Raw genomic sequence first — 12,890 nt, 5'->3', positions numbered from 1 at the left:
TTAGCTTACCTAGCTGTGGTATCAGGGGAATTTTCCTGGCAAATCATGAAACGGCGTCAGAGGAGACTAAGAATTATAAGATTTGACGTGTAACACATCTGGCAGATACCATGCTGGGGAAAGCTGGTGTGTATAACATTCCTGTGGCACACAATACCGCTGTCAGTTTAGACTACTAGTTCTTCAGCTGGTACAAATACTTTTATCATGCCATTTTACTTTTTAGAGGCTCTTTCTAATAAACTTGGTAAAATCCTCTCTCTCCTTCATAATACTAATACTTTCATGGAATACTAATGCTTATTTGATTATGCTACTGCTATCATTGACATGCTGCTGATGAAATGATATATAGAGGATATGATTCAGTGAGTTAGATACATATCCTACCTGCCATTTCTAGGTCTAATTTTTCTCCTTTTCTCCTTGTGATTTTTGTTCTGCTCTCACTGTAGATTGGAGATGTTTAATATCAATCGATATTGGTGGCTTGCAAGAGTTCATTGTTCAAATCTGAAGAATTGCTCTGAGGGCAATTGGTCAGATCTAATGAATTACTCTGAGGGCAATTCCCTCTAATAGGCAGGGGCTGGAAGTGAATTTGGCACATATTCTCTGCATTACAAGCCATTTGTTTCTAAGTACCTCTTGTATATATTAAACTCACACTCTGAATCTAAGTCTGTCTGCTAAAATTTAGTGATAGAAATCAGTCATTATGGTAGATCAACATTCTATGCTTTTATGAGGTTTCTATATAGTTTCTCCTGTGTTTAGTCCTGAAGTTTGTATATCTATCCGGTTATCTTCGCATCTAAGAATAGAAAGGAGGTGTTGAAAACAAAGGAGGTTTAGGAAACTGCAGATGTCTCTGCTGCAAAACTAGATGCCATTGAATGTTAGTCTGAAAATGAGCTATAGCTTTTTTAATACAGTTTCCTTTCTGGTTTTAACATGTTTTGTAATTGTTGAGATCCTCCCCTCTCTCTTTTTCACTCCCACTCTCTCTTCTCTCAATAATCTCTTCCTCTCATTTCATCATTCAGTTTTGGTCTCCTATTCCTTTTATTGTCCTAGTGGAAGGGATCTTTTTGTCATAGCCCATCTCACCTGTATGGGTTTCTGCCCCCCCCCCCCCAACTTCTTTTGATTGTTTCTCCTGGAAGATTATGTTTCTACGTACAAGAATGAGGAGAAATTGGTCCAGATTAGTGTTTCTTAAAATGTGGTCTGAAGACTCCTGAGGCCTCCAATACCTTCCCAAGATTCTGCAAAATCAAAAGTATTTGCCAGATATTGAAGATGTTTGCAATAATTTAAAATATTATCATATTACTTTTTATATGTTACACAAATATTTATGTAATAATGGGTTCAATATTGTTATTTTTACATGATTCAATATATATAATTCAATCTATAATTCTATGAATGCATCAATTTTAATTTTTAATATATAAAATATCAATAAATATAACCCATACAAACAAAAACGTTTTTGGGATCCTCCATAATTTTTAAAAGTGGGAAGGGATGATAAGAGCAAAAAGTTTAAAATAATCTAGATGGTAGATTATTTAATTTGTAAGAGCATTATCCTATTTAAAGGACAATTAGTTTTAATTGGTAGCTATTAATTCAATTATTTTAAATTTCTGTCCTAGTCTAGCCCTTTTGGAGAATCTTCCTTGGCAAATATATAAACAAACACATGTGTTTGGGATCTTATTCCATTTTTCACAACTCTTTTTCCAGTTACAATTTTTCTTTTGGTGATCAGCCTTAATTTGCTTTCCTGAAGGTCACAGCTGTTCCATCCATTTCCTGTGGCAACCAAAAGTTTTCCCAACACCTATAACATTTTAAAAATGGCAATATTTTGCAAATATTTCAATTTTATGCCAAACTAAATCTTCTCTCATATCTCCCCGATGCTCTGGTTCCAAATCTTGGTTTCCAAATTTTGATTGGAAAGGAAGGGAGTTTTTATTTGTTCCCTTGATTTTTGTTAAGAAAACATGATCCTGAATAATGCACCTAGCATTGTACAACATATAAACACATCTCAACAAAATTGCAACAGCAGAAATTTTAAGGTTAAGTCATACCTTTAATGGCTTTAATTTGAGCTCCCAAACTTAAACCTGCAGAAAATAGGCATCATGTCCCCAAGCAATAATATTTTGGTTCTTAAAAGCTTCATCCTTTTAAATATGAATGTTAGAATCCTAAATTCGGGTTCATGATATCTACACATGGTGCTAGTAATGAGTTATGGGCTTTTATGAACAGAGTGCACTATGTTGTGAAGTATCAGTTGTCATAGGAAAAGGAGATAATTTAATAATGTAAGACCACAATAAAGCCTCAGAGCTACCAAGTGGGTATGGCAACATATGGATGGCTTATCTGCAGTTTTTAAGTAATTGTCAGCATTTCATTCTAATACAACTCTACGTTACTAAATTATGAAAACTAAATTAAGAACTTGTTCCTGCGGTTGTACACCCTGTATAAGCAGATCAAATGGATTATTACTGTGTACTTTTACGTTGTTATTGCTTTTTCACAGGTATTGCTGTACAGGCTTCAGGAAAATGCAGTGATAATGTATTTGCTAGGATCGTCCAGAGTGCATGGAATGAGGGGTATAAAATATGCTGTGCAGTTTGTTTGTTTGTTTGTTTAGTCCTGGAAAATACAAGTAGTAAAGTTACTTAGTTTGTTTCTCTTGGGGGAGAAACAGTGGATGAGTTTACACAGCAATCTGAGATACTTAAAAAAAAAACACTGACAAAAAAAACCCCACCGGTTTGTTTATTAAGCCATAAATTGTGGATTTAGAGATTGTGCAGTTACAGTAATTAACCAAAATCCAAGCAAAATTAAATGTTAAAGCTTACCATTATGATGCCAGCCTGTGATTTCTGCTAGATTGAAGGGAAATAGGGTTAAAGTACATCCATTTAAAATAGAAAGCTGGTGCCTGAGATTTTAGCTTTTGGAAGAGAAGTATTTTAATGCTGAAAAATAAATTCAGCTCTATCTTTTGATGCACTGCTCAGATAAGGCCTTCCTCTTCCTTGAAACATTGCCATAGAAAACAATGAAGGAGATTTGTAGAAGATCTTTGATAGGAAGAAAAGATGATTATCTGCTTCAACTGTAAGTTCTCTAGTCTAGTACAAGCATTGTTAAAGAGCTCTAAGAGAGCTGATTTGGGAGAATCAGTGAGAAAATATTGTTCTGGCTATCAGAATAAAAAAGCATTTATATGATCTATTAATTAAATTAAGTTGCCCTTGATTGATTTGACAAGATTGTTGTGGTTACCCCTTCCCTTTAGCACCATAATTGTGCTAAGAAAGAATTCACAATTGCTATCTCTTATTATGGTAATAAAATCAAGCTAAGTGATTAAGTGTGATCTTAATATTCCCATTTTACTCACAGGAAATTGAGAGATTTTGAGTTAATATTAAAACACTCTCCATGTCATTTATTTCATCTTTTATCACTTTGGCATGATATTAATGTCCAAAATCTGACCCCCAGAGTTTCCTTTGCTTTAAATTATGTTTTGGCTATGAAGAGGTAAATCTACCACATGAAAATGCTGCATTTTGTTTCCAGACTGTCCCTTTATCGGATCCCAACTAACATACACTTTTCTGACTGCTAGATTGCAATACTGAAGCTCGGCCTATATGATTGTGTTGTTTCCAGGGTGGATAAAAATTGATGATTTTTTTTTTTAAAATAAATAAATAAATTGGATTTTTTTAATTAAAATCAGATTTTTTTTTATTTTTTTTTGTTTACATTTATACCCCGCCCTTCTCCGAAGACTCAGGGCGGCTTACAGTGTATAAGGCAATAGTCTCATTCTATTTGTATATTTTTTACAAAGTCAACTTATTGCCCCCCCAATAATTTTTAAATTTTTTATTAAATTTATTTTAATAAAATGCTTTTGGAGTAAAAATCTATCTATCTAATCTATCTAAAGATAGTTTTCTATTGAAGAAAACTATCTTAATAATTCAATTTATTCAGCATGAAATGGAGCTTAGTTATGTAGGCTGTATATTCTGCAATATTGGGTCTGTCAGTGAGTCGCTCTGGGACAAGGATGACAGTTGCTCTTTAAAAATATGATTTAAATTGAGTTGATTTAAATCAAGCCTTTTTACTAGTGATTTAAATCATGATTCACCCTGGTTGTTTCAAACTTTGGCTTACTTCTCTGCCTCCTGTCTTATGCTCTGTATTTAACATTCTCAACTGCATGGACAGATCAGCTATTCTGAAATTAAATGGTCAAATAATCAAGACACTTAGTAGATGATTCATTATTTTCATATGTTGGGGACTGGTATTTCTTACATTCACTTGGCAGATATGAAGGGTTGTGCTCTGAAACCAATTAGATGAAGAGGGCTGCTGTTTGTCAGAAAGAACTGGGGTGGGAGTTTGTGTATAAGGAGAGAACAAAATAGCTGGATTTTCCTGCCAGCTCTGGCTCCCAAGTGTCTTGTTTAACGATGACCCCACACACATAGTGTGTCAAGCAGTGTCAATTTTTTCCCAATGTTGCTTCTCCCCAAACATGTGGCCCTTGTCAGTTTTGCTGCAGTAGAGGGGAAATCTAACATGCTATGGAAGCCTTTTGCACTAATTTAACAATACCAAACCACAGCACAATTCACCAGGTACTCAGGGGAGCCCAGTTTAGGGAACAATAACGCAAGTTGTCTGATGTAACAGCTGCTTCATTGCATTCTGATTCAGGATAGCAGTGCATGATTACATTAAATGTAGGTGAATGATAGACTCCAGTTTTCAAATTGTCTTGTCTTGTATAAATTCTATAGCGTGGCAAGACTCCTTCAGGCCCTTGTTATAGTTAACCAATGGAATCACCTGCAATCAGAGAACAAAGATGGGCTTTGTAGTCTTGGATTCATAATTCATAATAGGCTCTGGGCAAGTAGCAACAGATCTGCACCTTGTCATTATACAGCAGAAGCTTTTCTCCATCTGTCAATAGGGAGAGTCATTGTAGATATGGATGAAATAGAAAATGACTTCATACATTGCATCTCGGAAGTTGTGCTAAACTTTTCCAGGTGGGGAGTGGTTTGAGAAATTTAAAACCTGGCAGATTTTGTTGATTCTGGGTTTCGGCCAAGTCAAAGTTTGGAGGAGAGTCATACAGAGAGGTAGGGCAAGGCTGGTGTCTCATCTCCCCCCCTCCCAACAGAATAATTCCTAAATGTTCCCTTTGGTTGTATCCAATTCATATGGTTATTTCATGCTTATACTTATATATATTGTTGTGTTTGACAAATGAATAAATAAAAAATAAAAATAAATAAAACAGAGTAACAGAATTGGAAGGGATCTTGTAGGTCATCTAGACCAAACTGATATCAGTTCAGACAAATGGTTGTCCAATTCTTCATAAGAACTGCTTCACATGATCTGTGTCAGGCTGCCAGCCAACTTCCCTGCACTCTCATTTTCTCAATTCTCAAAATGGCATGCTTGAAATAAAGTCATCAATTGATTAAGGCCAACGAGTGTTTGAGAAACTCAGAGTTGCAGGGTGGAGCTGCAGTTGGATATGCTGCTTTTAGAGCTCAGGATATGTGCAGGACATTCTAACCCCCCCTTGGATCTTCCTAGCTCCTTTCTTTCTCTTCCCCCCTCCCCTTATTGAATTAATGCATTTGCTATCTGATAGTCAATAATCTAGAATGGGGATGTCAAACTTGCGCCTTTTGGGCCGGATGTGTCATGCGCTGGCCATATCCACGCCTGGTTTAGCGAAGGGGGGGGGGAAGTCGCGATACATCCCGTCATGATGCTGTGACGATGCGAGTTTGACACCCCTGAACTAGAATGATGGTGTTATCTATATTTGCATCCTCCCCTGGAAGTGTACAAACAAAATCTCTTCCCTTCCCTCATTTCAGTTTGACCTCATCTGACTGCAACAAACTCTGGTGCAGGAATCCCCAAAAGCATTTTATTGATTGATTGATTTTGTTTGCCACCCATCTCACCACAGGGTGACTTTGGGCAGCTTACAAGGTTAAAAGCAATAAAGCTATATGTGTGTATGTGTGTGTATTTATAGGTCATAACCAGCACTTTGAATCACACCTGGAAGCAACCTGACATTCCACAAAGTGGGATGGGCATCATTGCACATCTTGTTGGCCAGTTGAAGCTTGCAGATTGTCCTACTTATTTCAATGACTCTTTAAATCACTTTCTAGCTACAGTGCTAGATGTAAGCCTAGAACCAAACAATTTGGGCTTACCAGGCTTTGGGAAACTTGTTTGTTTATGATTCATCATCTCCATTAAGATCAATTGAATAAATGCTTTTTTTTTTTTTAATTTAAACAATGATCTGGGCATGTAGTGAAGTAACTTGCAGGCTGACTCATAAACATAGAAATTCCTTCTCTTGGAGACTTGCCAATTCCTATGCATTTGGTAGAGTCAGTATAAAGCTGTTCCGTCAGCAGTACTGGGAGGCTTTGTCTTGACTATACTTTTATGTCTTCTCTCTATTTTTAAACATAAAATGTTTCCTGAGCATTTAAGAGTTTTCAGCAGGGCAAATTAAGAATTGCATGCATTCCAAAGCTCTTTCCTACTCCTAAACCTCCTCAGTACCTAGCTTAGAAAAGGATGCCTAGCCTTTGTCTAGGATCAGTACAGAGACTGGGGGCCAGCTTGACTGATCAGGTAATCAGTTGGTTCTTGATTTTGCTAGGTCATTTTACGCTGTTTCAGCCCTGGAGTCCCTTCCCTTGGTTTGGGGTTGTGGTGACCCAAAAGAGCTTTTCCAGCTGGGTGCCCATTAATCCTTTTTATCACTTGCAGGTGTATGCCAAGCACTGGGGCCCAGCAAAATGTGGTGTAAAATTGCCCATAATTACCTTGTTAGTGGCAATGGTGGGCTTGTAACACACCGCTCATCTGTCATCACGCTGGCATATGTCAAGCCACACCTGTCCGTTTTATTGGGAATCATCCTAACAAATGAGCCATATCATGCTCTGCTGGGGCTTTCTTCCTTCCCCAGCTGGTGCTGGCAGAAACTATTGTATGTTGGGATATTCCAGAATTACTAGAGAAAGAGAAGTCCCATTTTACATGAGTTAATTGGTGTCTTCTTTGTAAGGAAGGCTCTGAAATGATGACTTTTCTTTTAATAATTCATAGCATGTGAAAGAAATAGTAGGCTTTCTGAGAACATGTAGGGTTGAACAAGAAGAATCCTAAGAAGGATTCCCTGTGCCATCGTGAAGTCCAATGATAATAGTATAAGCAAACCAGGGGTGAAATGCTACCGGTTCGTGCAAACTGGTAGTAAAAAAAATGCTACCGGTTCGGGTGAACTAGTATTTCCAATGATCAGCTGTGCCGCACGATTTATATTCGCTAGAAAGCAGGATTTCCTGCTTTCTACTGAATCTAAATCGCACGGCACAACTGTTTCCTGCAGTGGTGAATTGTAAAATTTGTTACTACCAGTTCTGTGAGCCTGGCTTGGGGGGGGGGGTAATGTGACTGGGTGGGCATGGCCAACTTTTTTTTTACTTTTAAAAGCATTTTTCTATAACCTCTTTGGCCAAAGAGGTTGTAAAAAATGCTTTTAAAAGGCTCTGACAATCCCAGCTGAGTTGCCTGATCATCAGGTGCTTTTGTTTTCTTTTAAAAGTATTTTTTTTGCCTTTAAAAGAAAAAAAAGCCTCTGACGATCAGGCAACTCAGCTGAGATCGTCAGAGCCTTTTAAAAGCATTTTTTTACAACCTCTTCGGCTGAAGGGGTTGTAGAAAAAAATGCTTTTAAAAGGCTCTGACGATCCTAGCTGAGCTGCACGATCAGAAGCTTTTTTTTTTACTTTTAAAGGCATTTTTTTCAGTCGAAGAAAAAATGCTTTTAAAAGTAAAAAAAAACCCTCTGATGACCGTGTGGCTCAGCTGGGTATGGAGGGGGGCAGGGATTTTTATTACTGATTCTCTGAACCACCCACCGCCATCACTACCAGATTGGGCGATCCAGTCCGAACCAGGAGCATTTCACCCCTGGTCCCCCCCCACTTGCTGTTCTATTCACCTTAGAAAATGCTTCTTAATCCTCCTTTTTCAGCGCTGCGTGGTAGTGTCTGTGGTGCACATGAGCACGAAGCACGTGTTCAGCACGCACTGCGTATACATGCGCGAAGCAAACTGGTAGCAAAGTGAACAGGTAGCAGACTTCAGAGCATTTCACTCCTGAAGCAAACCATCTCCCAGTGGAATATGAGTTGATGGTTTCCATTTCCATATTCTGATTAGTTCAGAGGAATATATTGTGGTATAAGAAATAAGAAAATGGATGATGTAATAGTGGAACTCAGGAGGAAGAAATAATTAATATTGCTGTTTTAGATGATAGAAACTTGTTTTGAACTATAGAAGGGCTTCCTGAATGTTAAATGATTATCACTTCAATTTTAGTTTTTCTACTGATAAGTTCACTGTAAATGGCAACCTGCCTCAAACTTTAGAAATTTACAGTATCATACTTACTGTATGCGGATGGTATAATTGTGCTATGACAGATGTTTTTGTTCATTGCAGTGGATCAGATGGATTTCATAACAGTCTGCTTTGTTTCTTCTTAGTTGTTTCCTGAAACAGGCCCTCGACAAGGTGGGACTCGGTTAACCATCATTGGTGAGAACTTGGGCCTGAAGTTTGAAGATGTACGCATGGGTGTACGGGTTGGCAAAGTGATATGCATCCCCATTGAAAGTGAATATATCAGTGCTGAGCAGTGAGTATCCTTTAAATTACAGATGACTATGTAGGAGATTAATAAATGGATTCGTTTATAAGATCCTATATAACTGTAAAAAGCAGAAGAGTCAAGATGTGTGTACTGCCAATAAGGAAAGATGGCTGTGATTTTTCTTTTAGAGCATTAGTCACCATCAGTACTTCTTGATTTAACTCATTTTAAAATGACTGTTTCTTATTTTAGAAAGAGCTAATGTGGTGAAGTTGATAAGGCAGTTGAACTTGGATAAAGATTCAAATTCCTGCCTATCCATGAAGGTCACCAGTTCACGCTAGAAGCAATTATCTTTCACCCCAATCTTCCTCATAGGATTCCTGTGTTTATTAAATGAGATGGCAAGTGTATAAGCATTTCTCTGAACAATTTAGAGGAAGAAAAATGAATGGCAGGATAGCTTAAAAATAATAATGCCCAGATCCTCCTCTGGGTTTGGTTCCACAAAACAGTGGCAAAATAATAAGGGAAATGCCAAATCTTCTGTGACGTTCTGTCAGAAAGATTCTTCTGGTTTCACAAATCATTTCTGGAAAATATTGGATGGTAAAATATAATGATTCTGCGAGTTGTTAACAGAGTTTTGATTTTGAAAACAAAATGTACCTTGGGGGGAGGGGGGTGGTTTGGGAGGGGGAAAATGTTTTTTCATTATATACTTTGTGTTAACTTAAAACCCCACTTTGAGTTAAATATGTGTTTACAGAGCCACACTAAAGCTGGTCAATTCTGGCTAGCCACATACATTCTGTTCAAATTTATCTAGTTTAAAATTATATAGAAAAATACAGAGCAAGTTTAAACATCAATAGGATGTAATAAGAAAAATCAATCTAGGATCATTTAGTGGGGGTCTTTCTTTTTTGCTTGTAGATAGTAAATCAAAATACAAAGCCCAGAAATGTATAGGAATATTTTCCACGGCTTAATTTACGGATGGATGTACATTACATTACATTAACACATACTGTGATAAGACGGGGGTGGAATGAAAATAAATGGGTTTTTTTTCTTTTTAGTTGTGTTAAATTTTAATTGATTCCCTACTGAGTTAAATTAAACTCCCCTTGTAATATTTTATGTATTCTGCAATTTTAATATGCCTATTGTTCAAACACCAATTTGATGTATGCTAAGACATAATTTGCTGAAATTGTTAAATGGCATTTAATTAAAATAACAACAGCCCATCAAAATATAATGACAAGATTGAAAGAAAGAATCAGGAACATCAGAAATATTTGGCATAGGGATATGGCCAATGATCTGCAGGGTAGCTACACTTCATATATGTAACAAGAGCACTGACATTTCATGTGTTTATAACACGTTCAATTGGTGTGTCTCCTGCAGGATTGTCTGTGAGATTGGAGAAGCCAGCCCCAGCAAAATTCAAGATGCTCCTGTAGAAGTGTGTGTCAGAGATTGTTCTCCAAGCTACAAGGCTATAGCTCCAAAAAGCTTCACGTTTGTGGTAAGATTAAAATATTAGACATTTGCTTTCACCATCTCATCTCCTCCCGCATCCCATTTTTGCCATACGGATTTACCTTATTTAGTTGTTTTTCTATCACAAGCCCTTATCCTAACTATTTTTATGTTTATTATTTGTTGGTAGACAGCATATTAATTTAATTTGGAAATTATATCCTAACCTTTGTAAAAATATGCACGAAAGGGATGCCAAGAAATAAATTACTAGTCAATCTGTTCGGCCTTAGAAGATTCAAGACCTTTATGCTGAAACTGGGATTCTTGTGTGATTTTAACTAAGAAAGTTTCCTGCCTCATAAAAATGACTGGAGCAGTCATTAACTAATTTAGATTGGACTAGATCACGATTTAAACAGTAGTATCTCAATGGTGGGCTGGTTTTTTTCACTAATTTAGAGCTTGACATCTGCTGATAGCAATGTTTCTAAAATTACTTAAAACTGTGAAGAACTAATGAGACTTTGGCTGGTTAGAATCGTTTGTCAGTTACTAAGATTGTCCTGTACAGCATTTATTGTTAAACAGGCTCTGTTCCTCTGGCTAGTAGAGAAGTACAAATAAGGGTGACCTCTTAGAATCGTTTTCCTCTGAAAACTAGAAAAGCTAGAAAATTTGAAAAGCATCACTTTGCCTATCTGTAAGGCACTGTAATATATGTCCATGACACGTGCAAGTGTATAAAATTATAATATTTTTATCCAATATTTTAATTACTTGGGTGTTTAAAATGCTGAGCTTTAGCCAGTTTAATCCGTTGCTTTTAATTGTAGCCTTATTATTCCTTTAGTCTCCTGATTTATTTTTTAAAATAGAATTATTATATATTTTATCTTATTATAAACGTCAAACGAACTAGTCGATTGTGGTAGTGTACAAGTGCAAACAGTAAGAAGATTATAGAAAAACAATGGTATGTGAGCTAGCACTGAATTATCACTGATATCCTCATATTTGATTTTATGTTCTGAATTTAACTGTGTATCATAGCAATATGATAGCCATAGTGCCTGAGCTGTGAAGAATTTTCAATTTTAATTTTTAATTTTTTTGCTTAGAAGTCTTTCCATAAGTCCTTTTCTTATGCTTACACTTACGGTAATGCTTATACTTACGGGACCGCCTGCTGTTACCATACGCCTCCCACCGACCCGTACGCTCCCACAGAGAGGGACTTCTCAGGGTGCCGTCCGCCAAACAATGTCGGCTGGCGGCCCCCAGGGGAAGGGCCTTCTCTGTGGGGGCTCCACACTCTGGAACGAAGCTTCCCGGCTTACGCCAAATTCCTGACCTTCGGACATTTCGTCGCGAACTCAAGACTCACCTTTTTATCCGCGCGGGGCTGGCTTAAATTGGGATTTTAAATTTTAAATTTATTAATTTTAAATGGGGTTTTAGTAGAGTAAATTTTAATCGTTGGGCTAATTTAAATAAGTTTTTTAATATTGGATTTTAAATTTGTATATTGTATTGCTGGTTTTTATTATGCCTGTACACCGCCTTGAGTCCTTCGGGAGAAGGGCGGTATAAAAAATTAAATAAAATAAATAAATAAAAATAAAAAAATGCTTGTACATTAAGACTATCCTCTGAATGCTGTGAACTGACTGTGTTTTCTTTTGACAGGCTCCTACCTTCTCTCAAGTGATCCCAGCTCGTGGGCCTCTTTCTGGGGGCACCTGGATTAGCATCAGAGGAAGACATCTCAATGCAGGAAGTAATATCACGGTGACCATTGGAGGACAACTATGTGCTTTTTCATGGTGAGCTTTCTTGGTTTGGGGTATAAATGGTTGTCAGGCACTACAGGTAGTCCTCGACTTACATCAATTCATTTAGTGACCATTCAAAGTTACAACAACACTGGAAAAAGTGACTGTTTATGACCGTTTTTCACAGTTACAATCTTTGCAGCATCCCCATGATCACATGACCCAAATTCAAATGCTAGGAATCGATTCATTCTTATGACCGTTAGAGTGCCTCGGGTTATGTGATCACTTTTTGCAATCTTCTGACAAGCAAAGTCAATGAAGAAGCAAGATTCACTTAACAACCAGGTTACTAACTTACCAATGGCAGTGAGTCACTTAACAACTGTTAAGAAATGTGTTAAGAAACTGTGGCAAGAAATGTCATAAAATGGGGCGAAACTCACTTAACGAATTCTCACTTAACATAAATTTTGGGCTCAATTGTGGTTGTAAGTCGAGGACTACCTGTATGTAGAGAGAAGAAAGCCTGGAATGCACTGAACTGATCAATTACATATATGCACTGGGTATAAACATGTGAATAAACAATGTGAAATAAGATAATATTCCTAAGGAGTCAAGCAAAAATTTCTGTGTAGCTTGTGGAATTTCTTTTCATGGTTCATTAAAAAAAGAAGAAGAAGAAGAAGAAAGACCAAAGAATGAATTCCTTTTCCTTATAAAAAACACAAACCCCTGAGCCATGAAGTGGATAATTTTTAGATTAGGGATGATAATGGAGCGGTTCTTTAAATATTTTTGTGCAGTAATTACTGGTTATCAGC

General features: G+C 37.0%; 1 protein-coding gene across 6 annotated transcripts in view; it reads left to right on the top strand.

Annotated features, from left to right (window-relative positions):
- PLXNA1 (plexin A1) overlaps window positions 1-12,890 on the top strand; it is a 405,135-nt gene that overhangs the window by 301,623 nt on the left and 90,622 nt on the right. For all 6 annotated transcript variants that reach the window (XM_058168162.1, XM_058168161.1, XM_058168157.1 and 3 more), the window contains 3 exons: window positions 8,691-8,842; window positions 10,214-10,334; window positions 11,978-12,114. In XM_058168162.1, coding sequence (XP_058024145.1) covers window positions 8,691-8,842; window positions 10,214-10,334; window positions 11,978-12,114 — 410 coding nt within the window. The remainder of the gene's footprint in view (window positions 1-8,690; window positions 8,843-10,213; window positions 10,335-11,977; window positions 12,115-12,890) is intronic.

This window comes from Ahaetulla prasina, chromosome 2, assembly GCF_028640845.1.
Source record: "Ahaetulla prasina isolate Xishuangbanna chromosome 2, ASM2864084v1, whole genome shotgun sequence".
Taxonomy (NCBI): domain Eukaryota; kingdom Metazoa; phylum Chordata; class Lepidosauria; order Squamata; family Colubridae; genus Ahaetulla; species Ahaetulla prasina.
Note: the sequence above shows the minus strand (reverse complement) of the source record. Positions and strands in the feature narration are given on the sequence as shown.